This window comes from Gobius niger (assembly GCF_951799975.1).
Source record: "Gobius niger genome assembly, chromosome: 3".
Lineage (NCBI taxonomy): Eukaryota > Metazoa > Chordata > Actinopteri > Gobiiformes > Gobiidae > Gobius > Gobius niger.
Genome location: NC_136854.1, coordinates 37,283,468 through 37,300,916, shown reverse-complemented (window position 1 = coordinate 37,300,916; position 17,449 = coordinate 37,283,468). Strand labels below are relative to the sequence as shown.

Here is a 17,449-nt window from a genome sequence, read left to right as displayed (position 1 = left end):
AGCAAGTGGCTAGTTAGCATCATTAGCTTGTATCTTTTAAACACTGCAGGCTTCACGCTGCAGCACTAACAACATTTAGCTCTGGTTAAATCCAGCACAGACTCTGATTTTGGGAGCTTAGTCTGTAATAAAGTCAGCTCTATGTGGAATATTGTATTTCCACTAAAAAATTCTCCAGTTTGTTGTTATTTTCTTTCCTTAGCGGAGAACTGCGTCCTTTTGGAGCGCCGGCCACACATCAAGTGGTATCGGTTTCTGGTATCAGGACCTCATGAATGCGTACGAGTATGAGTACATACGTGTGGTATCGGCCCGATACTGGTGTCGGTATCGGTGCATCCCTAGTCAAGAGTAACCAGGTGGTTAATCTGGGTCTGGGTTTTGGGTAAACCTACCAACACACAGGGAGAACTTACAAACTCCACACTTAGTTCAGTTAATTCCATTCCCTATGAAATTTGTTCATAAAATTGTAAATTGTAAAAACACTATACAGTGCGTTCCAAATTATTATGCAAATGACATTTTTCTAAGATTTTCTAAATTGTCAACTCAAATGAGAGTCAGCATAATTTTCAAGTCTTTAACTGGTAGAGGATCAATTAAATGTGGTGGAAAAAATGTCCTAGTGATAACAGTATTTTTTTCAAAAATAAATATAGCAAAAACCTCAAAATCCACTGTTCCAAATTATTATGCAACTCATCATTTCAGTACATTTTAAAGCTTGTAATTAACTGACAATGGTCATTTGTTGAATTTGTAGCATTAGGAGGTCATATTTACTGAAATCAAAAGCTATTTCAATCAAAAAAATGTTAATAGGTCAAGTTATATTTTACCAAAGGAGCCCTTGTGTGATAGCAGCTTAAAACTTCTTAAATCCATTAAAATTGTGAGTTTTTGGACAGTTTCTGCTTGGATTTCTTTGCAGGATTGTCAGAATAGCCTCCCAGAGCTGCCGTTTGGATGAAAACTGCCTCCCACCTTCATAGAAGTTTTTTTTGTTGAGGCTCCAAAGGTTCTCAATAGGGTTAAAGTCAGGGGAGGAGGGGGTCCACATCATGAGTTTCTCTCCTTTTATGCCCATAGCAGCCCGTGATACAGAGGTATTCTTTACAGCAGGACATGGTGCGTTGTCATGTATGAAGAGGATTTCATTAGGGAAAGCACGGCTCTTCTTTTTGTAGCATAGAAGACAGTGGTCAGTCAGAAACTCCACATATTTTTCAATGGTCATTTTCACACCTTCAGGGAGCCTAAAAGGGCCTAAAGGGGCCGACGAGCTCTCTCCCTTATGATTTTGGTCCAAAACATGACTCCGCCCCCTCCTTACTGACGTCACAGCCTTGTTGGGACATTGTGGTCATTCACCAACTATCCACTACTCCATTGATTTGACCATCCAGGGTTACACGGCGCTCATCAGTGAACAAGACTGTTTGAAAATGAGTCCTCACGTATTTCTGAGCTCGTTGCAGCCGTTTCTGTTCATGAACATTCAATTAACAGTTTAGGGGAGGCCCGGATAGAAGGTTTATGCACAACTGCAGCCTGTGGAGGGTCCTACACCTTGATGTTCGGGAGACTCCAGAGGCACCAGCAGCTTCAAATACCTGTATGCTGCTTTGTAGCATCTGTTCTCCTAATCTGATGTGTTTGTCTGGCAGAAACCGTCCATATTGTGCCTTTATCTGCACAAACCGGAGTGTGCTCTGAATCATCCACAAATCTCTTATCAGTACGATGATTATGCTTAATCTTTCATGAAATATCGAAGGTTTTCAAACCTACATCCAAGGCTATTTCACACTTTTCATCAGCAGAAAGACCCTTTTTCTTGACCATATTGCTTGAAAATGATGATCTGCATAATAAAGTGGAACACCCTTTTTCAGTAGTTTTTCCCTTAACTGGGCTTAACCTGAAAACTAATCATCCCAGGTCTCTGAGATTAATGTCAGTGATTCATAGAGCCCCAAGACACGATACCATCCATGAGTTTCATTATTATTGTTTTTTTTTTTACCTTTTTGACACAAAAATCCAATTTGCATAATAATTTGGAACGCAGTGTAATGCTCTTTCTTTTATATCAAACATATTAAGAGGGAGCGAGAGAGCTAAACTTGTCTTCCTGCTCATCTTTTTTCTTGGCCTCACTTTGACTGACAACTTGTCGCATCAGAAGTCACTATTCCTGTGAGGCATCTGCATATATGTGTTACCCCGTCTGTTCCCCTCATGTTTAGGTCCAACGCACTTCTTATGCGTTGTTTTCCTGCCTGTCTCGGGTTGTCGCACGATGTGTTATACTGACAAAAAAAATTTTTTCGTAAAAAGCGAGCAGGAAATGTGCAAAAATAGTTAAATAGACATCACCGCCTTTGACGCACGCACAGCATTAATGCCGCGGCGCGAGATGCAAATGGCATGGCATCAGGGAAGAACCCACAAAATATCTGTGTGTGTGTTTCGCAGCCACCTGTTAGAGGAGATGTGTGGGGGGGAGAGATGCATACATTGTATTTTTGGGAGCGAGTGTAGGATCGCATTGCGTTGATTCGGTGTGGCGTGATGTGGCTTGGACCGTCTGTCTCTCAGTGGGCCCCTCTTGAATCAGAGCCCATGGTGCCGATGTGTGTGTGTGTAGCTTTAAAACTGTGTGTCTTGTTTTTTTGTGTGCTTTTTTTTTAGGTTGTGTGTTGGGGCGTGCACGTGCGTGAACACTTAAGCCGACCAAATGTTCTCAGAAGGGGCGCTCCAAGTACGTGAGTCAGACGTCACACCTCTTCTGTTGCTATCTTCTCGGGCCTGCGTTTTTCTCTCGCACTGATTCTCATCTCCATATCTCTGTCAACAGCTCAACAGTGTTCTACCCATATTGGCATCAGTGACTTATAAACCTTATCCAGTCTTTGATTACACAAATACAGGCCATGCGCGAGATGTGCTAAAGTGTTGGCGATATTGTCAGACATAAATGCATTACGCAAACAAGGACATCTAGTGCGCTGAGCGTCTGTGACCGACGATGATAACACGATTATTTCATCCATCAGCGAGTGCTGTTCAACCCATGATACTGACGGAGTTAGACCTGCCCGTGCAGCCAAGATTCATCATCGCTGATGTACCCGCCGCAAATAGAGCAGATCGCCGCAGACCGCAGGCAACAAACCAGTACCTGACCTTTTATCAGCAGTTCTCAAACAACGTTTATTACAGCGCCATGGGTTTGTTAGCACGCATATGAATTCTGGTTAACACAATTCCTACCGCAGAAAGGGCTGAAATCAAATAATGAAAGTCCAATCATTTTGTCCTGCCTGCCTGGGAAGTAAAACCTTCACATCATAGACTTTCAAAAAACAGATATTGATCATGAATAATTAGAAGAAATAAATACCAAATTCTGGAAAGTACAGTGATGTATCTTTTTGTTCCTATCCAGGGGTTCAGGGACCCCTGGGGAAAGTCAAGGAGCTAGCAGGGGGTACTGAAGAAAGGGGAAAACTGAAAACTATTTTGATCGGAAAAGCTATATTTTGCAGTAAAATGTGTCATTTTGGAAGCATTTTAGGTTTATTTTGAATAAATGACATGTCTTTTTACCTACATATAGTGCATTTAAGTGATTGCTTTCTTAATAAACTGCAACACCCTTGAGGTATGAGGTATATCGACTACCATGGCAAGGTTTTTTTTTGTCCTCAGAAGGAAATTTGTCCTCTGCATTTGACCCATCCCTCAATGCACCTGGGGCAACCCGTCAGGAGCAGTGGGCAACGGCAGTATCGAGCCAGGCCGATGGTCAGAAACACCTGGCTGGAGGATTCACCTATTGTACATGTTTTCAGTGGTAGGGGAAACCGGAGCATCTGGAGGAAACCTACACAGACACGGGGAGAACATGCAAACTCCACACAGAAAGGCACCGTCCAGGTGGGAATCGAACCCAGGACCTTCTTGCTGTGAAGAAGGTCAGAGCACCAAAAACTCTCAAGCGCTCTTGCCTGTTGCTGTTCCGCTTACATTTGCTTTCCATAATGGAAAATCTCATAGTGAGGTCAGAGATGGCATGTATGGCTTTGATGCCCTGACTTGTACTCAGAGTGGTGCACCTGCTGTGTAAGCTCCTGCTAAGTACTGACTGACTGACTGCACAGAGCAGAAAGTCACCCTCACCCCAGACCTCAAGCTCTTTAATGTCATTTTGGTTTAAATGCGGTGCTTGTTAGAGGATAACATTAAATTGCTATTTATCATACTGGGTCAGGCTGTACAGTCGTACTATCTCTGTCATAGCCTTGACTGTGGTGCTCAGGCGCCCACTCTCAGCCACTGAATGTTTGCGTATCAGTATGATGCTCTGACAGGGTATTTATCCCTTTTCTGTGGAAGGATAGACAGACTTGAATGGTAGGACTAGCGTAATGTCTCGAATTCATGTCTCCGGGTCCCGCACCGATGGTAAATATGCTTCTCCTGTATAAGACATCCAGACTGCTGCCTGTTTTTCATCTATCCTCTCGAAACGCCATTGTTAATTCTCTAACAGTCCTCAGACATTTCATATTGGTGATTGCAACCAAAAAAAAATCTTCATTGTTTCTTTTTCAAATATTGATGATATATGATTTCAGGAGATATATATTTTTTTTTTAATTTATGCAGTCTTTATATTTGAAGAGTTTAGTGGCGCTAGGCTAGTGCTAGGCTAGTGCATGTCTATGGTAACTACTGGCCTGCATTACAAACAGTCTGACCCAAGCACAGTGCACCTGAGGCAAATCACTTATAACACCAGACCACCCAAATAAATGTCCGTGTCGATAGAATAATTATAACCATTTTGGCATTTAAATGAACTTATATGTGAGCAGCATCAGCTTTGTGGTTGTAAGCGACGCAGCGGCGAAAAATAGTCCCGCAAAATGCAGTAATTCATGTGATGCAAGGTCAGTTATATTTAAAAAAAAAAAAAAAATTCAGTCAACAAACACAGACATTTATATGGGTAGTCTAGTGTTATAAGTGATTTGCCTCAGGTGCACTGTGCTTGGGTCAGGCTGTTTTTAATGCAGGCTACTAGTTACCATAGGCAAATGCTAGCCTAGCACTAGCCTAGCACCGCTAAACTCTTCAAATATAAGGACTGCATGAATAAAAAATATAGAGAGAAATCAACAACACTCAGGAAATGAGGCCCTATGTCAAACATCCTGAAATATCCCTTTAATATTAAATATCCCATATCCCCTATAGCAGTTTAGTGGCGGTTACACTGCCTTAACCTCGGGTGCCAAAAGTGCGGCAAACAAAATACCTGTTTCTGCCCACCAATATGAACCACACACAGTCGCGCCATTCAGCTCCCGTTCAAAGATGCCTTATGTAGCTGTGTGTATAAAAGATTTTAATTCAACATTTTATTTAGCATTCACTCTCTATTGATTTCATTTGCTTTTAACCTCTTAACCCCCGCCTTGAACAAGCAGATTTTCTCCAGTTTGGCATTACTCAAGTAAAAGCTTCTTGGAAAAAGCGTGAAAATAGCAACGAAACTGACGACAAAAACATAGCAAAAAAGAGAGCAGCAAAAAAGTAAAAGCAAAAAAAAAGCGATAAAGTGACAACAACACGAGGAAAAAGATCCATTTAGATCAGTGTCGCAAGTTCCTCCTGTTTTGTAAAGCACAATGCATTATTGCTCTCTAAACTTGCCTTCCTGCTTTCCCCCACTAACCCGCCAGTGATGTTGTTTGTCCTCTTTAATAATGGCTGTTGTCTGCCTCAGTAGTAGAGTAAACGCTGCAGAGTTGGAGAGACGTGCAGTCTGAATAGTCTGAAGGCATATCACTGTAAAGAACTGTATTTGTACTGCACAGGGTATCTCTTCTATGCTCATGCTTTTCATATGGTGACCGTCCTGTTTTACATCATCATGAATGCATCTTTTACTGCCTGTTTTCCCTTTGTTGTTCTTTGTTCTTGCACAGTATTGCCTGTGTATCTCATGCTGTTTCTTTCCGCGCAGAGATCCCTGAGACTTTCTTTCATCTCCCGCTCCGAGCGCCAGTCGACCTCTATCGTCCTTTGCTATGGTAATATTTCCCACCACATGGCAGTGAAAAAGGGAAGAAGAAAAAAATAATAGTGTGATGAGTCTATCGTCTGTTTTTTTCTTCTTCTTTTTTTAACAGAGTAAAAGGAGATATTCAGTTCAGTGTCTGGTCAAAACAGATGCGCCACAAATGGAGGGACAGGACGGGGGGGCTTTTGTTCATGAGAAAGTGAGAGCGCACCTATGAATCAGAGCGGGAGCTGCGAGTGCTGTAAGTTACACCTTTTCGGAAGAATAGGGAACAATGCGTCTGAATGCAAAGGGCACGGAGGCGGACGATGATGTCAGTGGCACCGACAGGAGGAGTATGTGAGAAAAACTGGGAGACGGCTGTTCTATCGGCACTGGTTTGCTTTCATCAGCTCCCATCCTCCAGGCATGCAGCGGTGGGGAAAGTGCGTACATGCGTGAAAAAAAAGAAAAAAAAATGTGTTCATGAATGTTTACGAATGTGATTGGACGAAGCAGGTGGGGTTTATATTTACAAAATAGTGACGCACACCAACCCACAGCTTCCAATGCCTTTTCTCTTATGAATGAAAGTGGGAGGGTCTAATATTTATCTATTTGATTCACAGTGGTCCCGCCTCCTCTACAATGCGTTCGACTGACATGGTTGTAGCCCAATAAACTGGAAGAGATAGTCGCTGACAAAGAAGGTGCGTCAATGATTTTTTTTTTCTTTTTTTTTTCTTTTTCAGCCGCGCAAAAGCCCACAACCAATGGGAAAGTGAAGGGAAGAGCTTTGATATGCTGCTTTCTTCCTTATATAGGCAGGACACTGGTGAGAGTGAGAGAAGAGTGTGAGAGCCGACACTTTCTATGTTTCGCTTTGTTGACTTGTCTGCGCACACGATCCAGACTGGCAGACATACTGTTGGACCAAATAACAAAAACAAAAGTTCACATTTGGAAACAAAGGAGTGGAAATAACAAAAACACATGACCTCAAAGTACCAGACACCACCGTCAACGCAAGGTTCATTTGGGCCAACAACAACTCTTTTTTAATTTCAGCTTAAACCAGTTGTAATATATGCTTCTCAGTGTGCTGAGGTACATTTAAAGTAGTCAGCTGCAAATTTGACTTTAAAGGTGCATTATGCAACTTTTTATACGAAAACAAAAGTTTATATTTGTGGTTATGTGACCTTGTAGTGGCTGTATGAGTGGTCAGCATCTCTACAATGCTCCAGGATCCATTGTTTTGCAGGTTTTCTGGTGAGAGGGTCTGTCAGCCTAAACCAAAACCTTCCAAAAAATTGATTCTGGAGCGTCCAAAAGACCACCATGATCCAAAGGCACCATGCTGACCACCCATACAGCCGCTGCATCGCTTTTTTTCCACATAAAAAGTTGCATAATGCACCTTTAAAAACTGCATTTTATTTTTCTAGTTGTGGATATCTTGTTTTCCTTATTGCATTGTAAAAACAATTTGCTAAAAATAAATAACAAAGCATTCATACTTGCAGACTAGTTGTTTTTTACATTACTGTGACAGTATTGCACTTTGACAGTTATGAAACAAGTTCATTAACTTGGCCCTGTAAAGAATTGGGATTTTACAAATCCTTTAATAAACAAAGGAATGACTTTGGAACAAACCATTTTAAATGAAAGTTCTTCCTCTTTTTTCATTAGTTGTTAAATGCACACAGCGAAACATTTTGGACTCTGTTGCCAATACAAAATAGGCTCCTGATGGGCAGCTCGACACAGAAAAGTTTATTTCTGCAGTGGGTTGTCAAATCATGGATTTGGACGAGGTCCTCACCAAGGGGTACCTGGGCCTCAAACCTCAAAAAGGTGGTTCCAAGCCTAAAAAAAAAGGTGAGAGGAACGGTTTAACCCTTTAGGGCAAGTGACTATTTTGGGTTATTTCTGCACACTTTACATATGGCCTTCCTGCAGAACATCACTATAAGGTAAAGAAGCATGTGGTCCTCACTCAGCCAATCAGACCAATCAACAGAGACCGGTCACGCTCTCAGCCTCCTGTTTTCTCTGTCTCAAAAAGACTCAAGTCTGGGTAAATTCATGGTGCATTTCTTTACATAACATGAAAACTAACCATGGTAAGTTGATGAAACTCACACATTTTATTGGTGAATAATTGTGCAAAGTGTTGGTTTTGAAGGACGTAGTGAAATGAGAGAAATTTCATCATGAAAAAGGCAGGCACCATATTTGATCATCATATTATCATTCAAGTTAATTAGTTTTGTCCATAGTTGGACATGTCCGTTACACCTATTATTCATACTTACAGTATTTCCTTGACAAAAGAACCAATAAACCCTAGGAATATGTTTTCATGTTGCCAAAGGTTATTTTTAGGCACGTTTTTAGGAAAACTATTGGAGGTGACTGACTCCGCCCACTGCACGTAAAGCACAATCACATTAGAAAAACTCTTACCTATGACAGGCACAATCATTCAAACATCAATATCACAAAACACAACGCCTCCTTAATACCAGCACCCCCGAGACCTGCAAGTACTTTTTGTATATTATATATATAAACCTTTGTAAAATAAAAAGAAAAAAAAAGAACAATGTACCACTTAAAGGGCAAGGATCTAAATATGGTAACTTCACTCACATCGATTTTCTGCCTGATAATGAAACATTTTGAAAAACAACAGAAATGAACTTGTGTTATGTCCCCCAATAACACTCTCGAGTTGAAATGATTTATTTCAAAGTATTTCAATGAGTGCCCTATAGAGGGTTGAACATCTTGTATCGTAAATGCACCACTGACTGTATTGATCTGTGCTCCTCCATGCTGTATACACGCAGGGGGTCATTTACAGAGCGAGTACTGTGTGCAAAAGTGGATCATTTTTACTCACGCAGCGGTCTCTTTTTTACACACTAGATTCGGGGGCCTCAATACTGTCATGCAGGCGACATCAAATAGTAAATTAAGTGCAACATGTCTACAAAACAGCATATTTTATTTGTCAGCTTGCACCTGCTATTGAGCAAATGCGTTGATAAATGACCCCCTTAATATGTGGCCCTTGATGAAAAACGTTTGGAAACCCCTGACCTGGCATGAAATGGCCAATTATCATAATCATTTTTAAAATATAGTTAATCCATCTTGTCACATGCACGTCTAAGTGTACATGAAGAATAAAGGATTCTAGAAATGTTATGTGCAAGTATAAAATGAAAAACACTGAAAAACCTATCTTCACACAGTAACATCTAATCTAAATGGAAAACAATCGTATCTTCAGTACTAATATTATCAAGTAGATACAACTATTCACCTGTTTTAAAGATGACCAGCTCATGTGATGTTGCTCTGTTGTATAAAGTGTTTGAGATGTTGTTTTGATACAGATTTAAGGGCTCTCTTCTGGTCCTCAGTTGTATTGCTACGTATCAGTGAAGCTGGACAAATGCCTGGAGGACAGTGTAACACCGTGTGCATGTGGGTGTGGATACGTGGATACTGTATGCGTGTGCTTGTACAATGGCCAAGACATAGAATGAAACTCCCACACACATCGCTTCTGATAAAACAAGTATGAATTTATTTTTTCTTTCTTTATTCGTTCAGTAACACCTCTGTCGGTACCGTAAAAATAATTAACAAATACGCCAATCCGCCTTTTGTTGTCTGGTACAAAACATCGGACATGCACAGTGAACAGAAAACCACAGGAGTTGTTGGGAGATAATGGCATAACTGGCACTTTGGTCATCCGACAGCGACCGCACTGTAAGAGCACCCTGGCTCAGTCTGAACCTCGCCCGCCACACTTGAAGAGCCAGTGAATATTTCCTTACAGCCACATTATTTTTTTTCCCCAGCATGCTGATCATATTTCCCTTGCGCCTACACATTCCCTCCTACATATTGACCCTGACATGTGAATTGAAACTGCGACCCTTTCAATCTCAGGGTCTTGCGAGAATTAGACGGGCAAAAATGGAAAAAAAAAAACTTGGATGAGCTTCAAGGCTCTTTCCGCTGAGGCTTCAACACTCTGAGATTGATGTCTATATATAGAAACTTTCTTCTCCCATTTTGCCCCACTTTGCCTTGAAAATGATTGCTATTTTTACCCTAAACTCTGACACGTCCTGGCTCAAGCTTGCATCTGTCTGTTTGTTTTGACTTGCAAGCCTTTTATCTGCAGTTCTTTCATCTTCTAAAGTCGCTTGAATCTCCCTTAATGTATTGACAAGCCGGGCCAATTTACACCACAGCTATCCATCTGGCGTGGCTTATTGATGAGTCAAGCAAGTGGCAAACTAGTGACGTATTTGCCTTTTGCAGTGATGCCAGCCTGTGAATCCATTCATCCTCAAGTATCCACACATGGACAGATGCCCAGAGCTATTCTGACCAGCACTGGCTGTGACTGTCCATGTGGTGAGACCTTTCAACCACTTTAGTCATGATAGGATCACACTCTGACAATCTGTCGCTCATGTATTTAAAGTTTCTGAAATCTTTGTTTGAGCTGTCTTCTACATCAAGTAAATGTGTGTGTGAAGAGAAACTATGACAACATGGGTAAGGAAATATTCAGTGTTTTATATCAAGCTCTTCAAGTACAATCGTAACACGTTATAGCAATATGTCACAGAAAGACATCCAAGAAACAATTCCCCAGCTTCCATCAGGAAGCATTTTCCCTGTGGTGGTCTTAGAGACCACATATTTACAGAAGGTTGTGAATGGTGGATGGTTTTATTACTTGAATCTGCAGGATGCTGCTTCTACTGCCAGCACTGGCCCTCAGTCTGTATTACTCACTTCTTTCATTTCTTATTGCTGCATAAAGTTCTGCTTATCTCCTCCTTCAAATAAACTTTTTAGATTACATTCATTTGTGCAGTTTGCTCCTCACTACTTGACTCTCTTTCTGCCATCTCTATTCTTTCTGCCCTGTGCATTGTGCTCTGTCAAGTAGAAGCACGAAGCCTTCACAGTTTTCCAGGATCGAATTTGAAAATGGTAAAAAATATGCTGGACTACAGACACCATATTAGTCACAAAATCTCTATTTACAAGACACTTTAAGTGATTACAGTATTGTCATTACTGTGCTGTTATTCTAACAGTAATCTATATGTATCTCGCAGACAGTCAGTGGATGCACTAAATGCACTGGTTGTACTTGGTCTGGAACTAGTCTGAGGTGAAAGTAATCATTCTCTAACATTTGCTGCTGATAATGGTCTCAGCCCTCGTTGCCCTGATTACAGGGAATAATGAGGTCTTACAGGTGTACACCTGCAGCTGATCTAACACAGCTGAAGAACTCTTAGCAGCCCTCAAAGTGTAAAGCCCTGTAAATGCTAGATTCACAATCTAACCGTCCCCCCATCTCCCTTGCCGCGCCTTTACTAAAGGCCTACAGCAGAGCAGGCAAAGGGGGTGTAGACAGTCTGACAGGGACCCAACAGCCTCTAAAACAGGCCGAAGGAGGGGTCTAAGAGTCTTTCAGCCAAACAGCAGGTGAATGGGGACTGTGAGTAGAGACATGGAGACTATCGACAGTACACAGGGTGCGGGCGAGGAGGAGGATGGGGTGTCAAACTCTGGCGGACACTCGAGCTCGAAGCAGCGCACTGTGATGCCAGAGTCCTCGTTACCGTAGTTGGCCCAGTATTCTTCTGGGTCCAGTTTGGGAAGAGCCAGCTCCTCCTCGCCCAGCTCATATTTCACCACTGAGGTGGTGCTGGAGGGGCCCTTGCCGTACAGACCAGCCTTTACAGTCTCGGATGCCTTCTCGAACACACCTTTTGTGGATGATTGGGGCTTGTTTTTGTGGAACCACCAGCGAGTTTTGGTGCTGAAGGTGGTTGTGGTTGACCCGCCAATGGAGCCGGGGTCAGGCAGGGGGCAGAGGGCGAAGTCCATTTCCCGAAGAAAGCGCATGTCCTGGTTGCGGCGATTGGAGGGAGAAGCACAGATGACCTCAGACGACGATACATGCACCTCGCGGAACCACTCCCACACGGGCCGTGACTCACAGCCACAGGACCAGGGGTTGGCGTTGAGCCTCAAGAACTCGATGCCCTGCAGATCTCGCAGCGTCTGGCCTGGTAGCTCGGCAAGAGAGTTGTTGAAAAGGAACAACATGGTGAGGCGGCCCAGGTCCCTGAAGGCCCGGCGATTCACCTGGCGGATACGATTGTCATGGAGCAGCAGCCGGTCCAGGTTGACCAGGCCTCGGAACACGTTTTCAGAGAGGGTGCGGATACGGTTTCCATGAATGAAAAGCTGACTGAGGTTGATAAGGTCAGAGAAGATGTCATCCTGCAGGAAGTGAAGGTGGTTTTCCTAAAACACAAAAGATAGAAGTTAGTTGTACATTGTGGTGTAATAAGTCCGCATCAACTTGCATTCTGACAAAAAGATTTGTGATCAAGGCAGTATAGCACTTTTGTCCACAAATATAGTGGTCAGAAGCTGTGCTGTTGGAACTTTGTTGCATTTGTGTGCAGTGAGTCATGGTATGTATTGCATCACAACAGCTCCCCTACCTGCAGATAGAGGAACTGCAGGCTGTAGAGTTTGTGGAAGATGTCATGGGGCAGCGCAGTGAGCTTGCAGCGGTGCATATGGAGGCTCTGGAGTTTCTCTAAGCCACGGAAGGCTCCCCCCTCCAGTCTGTGGAGGCTAGGATTGTCTCCCAGGTCCAACTCCTCCAAGTCCCTCAGCTCACTGAAAGCCCCTGCCTCGATCCACGTGATGTTGTTAGAGAAAAGCCACAGGACCTAAGCCGCAACACAATTGCATTCAGTGAACGTCATTTCATGCGTAGTCTTACTATATATTACAAAAAATAAAAATAATAATAACACATTTCATACATACCCGTCAAATATTCTATTGCTATACATGGATGACACATTGCTTCAGTTTGTCTTTAACTGCTGCAATTTGTCTTATGGACGCATAATTACATTTATTGATTTTAGCCAGAGGAAAAGCAAAAGCACAGGATTGTGCTGATATGATTGCATGTATTCAAATATGCACAAAATCAGCTTTGCAGATAAACTTGCATCCAAAACACCGTGTCAGGTGGCAGTGATTACAAACCTCCCACACAAACTCCTCAGTAGACTCTGAAGACAGCACTTGTTAATTAACTCCTTGCAGCTTTTTGCGATCTGAATTACAGCTGAAGTGGTGCTTACCTGAGTCCCAAAGCCAAAAGACCCCACTCTGAGCTCCGTGATCCTGTTGTTTTGGAGGAACACGCGTTGTGACTCGTAGGGCACTCCCACGGGCACGGCGGTGAAGTTCTGCGCCTGGCAGCTCACAGTCATCGGCGTCGGGTAGCACACGCAGTTCTGCGGACACGCCGACGCCGGACCAGGCTTGCCGAGGACCATCCACACCACCAGCCACAAGGAGAGACCGCCTGCAGCAGAGACAGAGCGGGTGTGATTCTTTGCGCCATAACCATCACAAGCCAAACGCAATAGCACAGACGAGCTTTAAAGGTAATTGCTCATGTATCTTTCAATGCTTTCGTTTGTATCTCCTTAATATGCGTTCGCAGAGTCACATAACCATTACATCTATCAGTGCGCGCTCTGGGTCCAAAGAAGCAGTTTTTACGCACGGCTACATCACAGTAATACTAATAACTGTCTGAAAACTAACCCTTCATATGGATTAGAATAAGACTACATGTATCTTAATAACAAAACACTCAATTACAGGATGTATAGAAAAGCAGATGCCCATCATTTTCTAAACAATGATAATATAAAACTGTGCGTAAAGCTCAAAATCCAAACTAAGATAAATGGATAAACACCTTAAAACAAAGGCAGCATATTTACTTGATAAAAGCTAACAAAAGCCATAATTTCTTGGTCCCCTTTGAAACTTTCCCGAACAAGTTGTAAAGTGCAGGGTCCATTGCATCCAAAGCCAGTGAAGCAGGAGATAAACTTACTTTTGCAGTTGCGCATGATGGAGCATCGTCGGCTCCGAGAAATCGAAGAGGTTTCCATCCTGAACCAAAGCCCAAAGCGAGTTAGCCTAAAAGACCGAAAGAAAGATCTGCTATCTCCGCTGATGCTCTGGTTCCCGAGTCGGAGCGACTGAGAGTGAAGTCTTCCACTAAAACCGGCGCATATATACTGCACCATGCCGTTCGCGCCTACGGCAGTGGGCACCGCGGAATCTCCTACGTCACCGGCCCGGGGTCAGAAGCGGCAGTGCGGGCGGAGGGGAACGGAAAGGGGCGGGATTTACCGTCGGGGATTCTCTTTGGAGAGGCTGGCATACGCGCGTAAAGGCAGCATGAGGAGGAGACTGCAGTACGCACGCAGAAGCGCACAGAGGATGGGTAGGAGAATTGTTTCCTGAATGGCGCGCGGAGAGACACTTATGGTCCGCTTCCGGCGCGCTCGAGCTAGACAGAGCCATGTAGAAATTGCTTGGATGGTTGTGTTAAGGAAAGAGAAGGATGCCCCCGAATTATGATTCAGCCACAAGAGACGGGCCTGTGCCAGGGCGTGCTGCCTAAACACCCCATCTGTGTAGCGTTACTGGACGTTTAAACTACAGTCAGACTGATTAATTATAGTTTCTGACATAATTATTGATGATGAAAAGTTGAATGACATGAATTGGCACAATGCGCAAAAGTGGACTGTCAGGACAAAGTCACCAATTAAGGGCAGCAAGATGCATGTGCATGTTTAAGTCTGACAATGGTTTTATCTTGTGAAAAATATGTGCAACACTCATGGAAATAGAACAAGCGTTTTCATCATTTGCAACAAGTATACAGTGGCTTTTTTTTTTCATCCATAACTGTCTCCCTGTTGTTTTTACTCTGTGCAGATAGGCCCAGTGAGTGGAGCTGTTTTTGGATTAGGTTTGAAAGTCTAGATTAAGTCCAACTGGATCTTAACCCCCTAACTCCCACTGTAACAGTTCGGTTTTACCCAAAGGTAAAAACTTCTCAACTGGAGCCTGCAGCCTATAGGCCAGGGTAACACCTCATTTGAAAGCTAAGGTTTACAAAATTGATCAAAGCTTCTTCTTTGTTTTTGTAATCACGTTTTAGTAGTTGCTTTTATTGCCACTTATTTGTCACATTTTGTCACATTTTTGTTGCTTTTCCCTGCTCTTTTTTGGTCACTTTTTAAATGTTTTTTGCTGTGTTTTCATCCTCATTTTGTCGCCATTTTCCACGCTAATTTAAGGAAGGTTTTAGATTTGGGTAAAGCCAAACTGAAGAAAATGCACCCGGTTGAGTCGGGGGTTTAGTGTTTAAAGGGACGATATGCAAGTTGGTCATTTTTATACTCACTACTGCCACCTCAGATCATACGTGTAACTTTTTGAGTGACTGTGCAGGATTTTAGAGGCATTTGAACAGGTCTGAGCTCATTCTACACATTAGGAAATGGCTGGAACATGTAGGGGGAGGAAAATACTTACTTTTAACATTTTCAAACTCTGTATAGTCCCTTTAATATGACACAAAAGGAGAGTTTACACCAGAGCAACTGAAATTGATTCATGAAAGCTTTTTGTTTGTTTTTACCAGCCATGTTGATGTTGATCAGGCTGCGCAATATGAAGAGAAAATAGAAAGTTTGATTGCTGTTGACTAAAATGAGGTTGTATTGGCACCAAAAAAAAAAAAAAGGATTAAATGTGTGTGTTAATTTAGGCAAATGGACCAAAGAAATATCTTTTCATCTTGACCAAGGCAGCAGATGCCATTTCAAGCTCAGTTTCTGTCTCAAGCTGTCACTGCCACTGCAGCTTTGAGTGGCCACGCTAAAAGAGAGAGGAGTCGGGTTTTCAATATTTCGTAACCTTCAAATATACAGCGTTTTATTCATCAATTCAAATATTTGCTGTTTTCTTGGAGTTTTCCGCCGTCATTCAGGGCCAGATATGAGGGAGATAAAGTCGTGCTTGAGATCAAAAGCATTGAAGCAAGGGAAATCAAGGGAACTTTGACGTGTTTATATCAGAAACATGCATCTGCAGCCCATTAACTGTCGGGCATATTAGGTGAGGTGCTCTGGACTGTAGTTTTGGGCTTGAAAAGAGCATTTCACTGTGAGTCTACCGGTAATTAGAGATTTTACCCTTGATTTGGGTGGTGAAAGAAGCAGATAAAAGGTGACACTGCAGGGACAAAAACAACTCTGACACGGCGCCCGTCTCGCTTGAATCAAATTAAATTGCAATTTTCTTTTTTCTCCTACCAGTGCTTTATGTTCTCGTATTGCATAAAAGCTGCTCTTAAAAAGAAGTAAACGCTGGTTCATTTTCTTGCAGCTTCAGCACCATGGCCAGCGCCCACATGAAAGAATCACTGTGGGCTTTCTTACAAGCCGCCCACACCGTGTACTGGACAGGAATCGGGACTTCATCTTCATTAACTCTTTAAATGTTTAGCAAACAGTGTGCACGTGACAGCGACTCATGCACAGCCACGTTATGGGCAAATGCAGCGGAAAGCAGAGCGAAAATATCCAGAGAGTCAATACAGCCTGGTTTAAGTAATGACTTTCCATATATATTGCACATGGTATCAGTCCAGACCAATAGAATGTAATTATTCTGCAGGTAAACTCACTAAAGTGGTGATCTGCAGAGCCAAATTAAAACTCACAAGGCAGTGATTATCGCTCAAAAGACCAGAGCCATTCATTTCTGCAGTAAAAAAAAAAAAACATTTTGTGCTGTGGAAGCTTTGCCCCTCCATAAATGACTTAACATCTCTTTACTCAAACTCTTCTTGCATTAATTGAGAGATTTTTCTTGTTCACCGTCATTGAGCGGGATTCCTACTTCAGGCACTTGTTGTATTTTCACCTATATAGACCTTGCTTCTTAAATGTTCCTATTGTTTACTTCTTTATTCATGAGTTTTGTTGGCTTCACCTCTGTGACTTACTCGCGGTGATAATGTTTTTGCAATACGCTTAATATTTTTCTGATATTTCAGTCTTTCTCATTCCTCATGTCGGTATAGTTGGCTGTGAAATGATGTCTTGAAAACTTACTCTCAAGGTCAAGCGCTTGTCTGGCATGAGTTTGTATAAAGCTGAATTGCCTAGTCCGCCGTTGTCCGTCTCCCATTGACGGCCGTGCGCTCATGAATGAAGAACATCTTTTTGAGCGACGCCCTTGAACTAGATTGGCTGCTTCTTTTTTTTGTCCGCCTGACTAAAATGATTTTAGTTCTTTAATTTAGTTTTTTTCTCAAAACATTTTTTATTTTGTTTCTGTAATTGAAATCTATTATATGTAGCAGTTGCTTCTGTTGTCCCTGGAAATGACCAGGAAGAG

The 17,449-nt window shown here is 42.5% G+C and overlaps 1 protein-coding gene and 1 long non-coding RNA gene across 2 annotated transcripts in view; one reads left to right on the top strand and one right to left on the bottom strand.

Moving 5' to 3' along the window:
• Positions 1 to 10,670: 10,670 nt before the first annotated feature.
• Positions 10,671 to 14,244, bottom strand: rtn4rl2a (reticulon 4 receptor-like 2 a). The gene is made up of 4 exons (XM_079553426.1): positions 14,079 to 14,244; positions 13,309 to 13,535; positions 12,649 to 12,882; positions 10,671 to 12,445 (listed from the first exon to the last, which is right to left on the bottom strand). Exons 1-4 carry the CDS (start codon positions 14,134 to 14,136, stop codon positions 11,603 to 11,605), a joined length of 1,362 nt encoding a protein of 453 aa, XP_079409552.1. The 5' UTR covers positions 14,137 to 14,244; the 3' UTR covers positions 10,671 to 11,602.
• Positions 13,476 to 17,449, top strand: part of LOC306960927 — a 57,576-nt gene continuing 53,602 nt past the window's right edge. The window contains exon 1 of the long non-coding RNA XR_013792721.1: positions 13,476 to 13,617. This is a non-coding gene — a long non-coding RNA (uncharacterized lncRNA). The remainder of the gene's footprint in view (positions 13,618 to 17,449) is intronic.

Bases quoted from the DNA above. Each gene is read 5' to 3' on its own strand.
- rtn4rl2a (XM_079553426.1), bottom strand. From the start codon at position 14,136: ATGGAAACCTCTTCGATTTCTCGGAGCCGACGATGCTCCATCATGCGC. The intron at 13,536-14,078 runs GTAAGTTTATCT...TCTCTGCTGCAG, and splicing joins CATCATGCGCAACTGCAAAA to GCGGTCTCTCCTTGTGGCTG. The intron at 12,883-13,308 runs GTAAGCACCACT...GTTGCGGCTTAG, and splicing joins CTTTTGGCTTTGGGACTCAG to GTCCTGTGGCTTTTCTCTAA.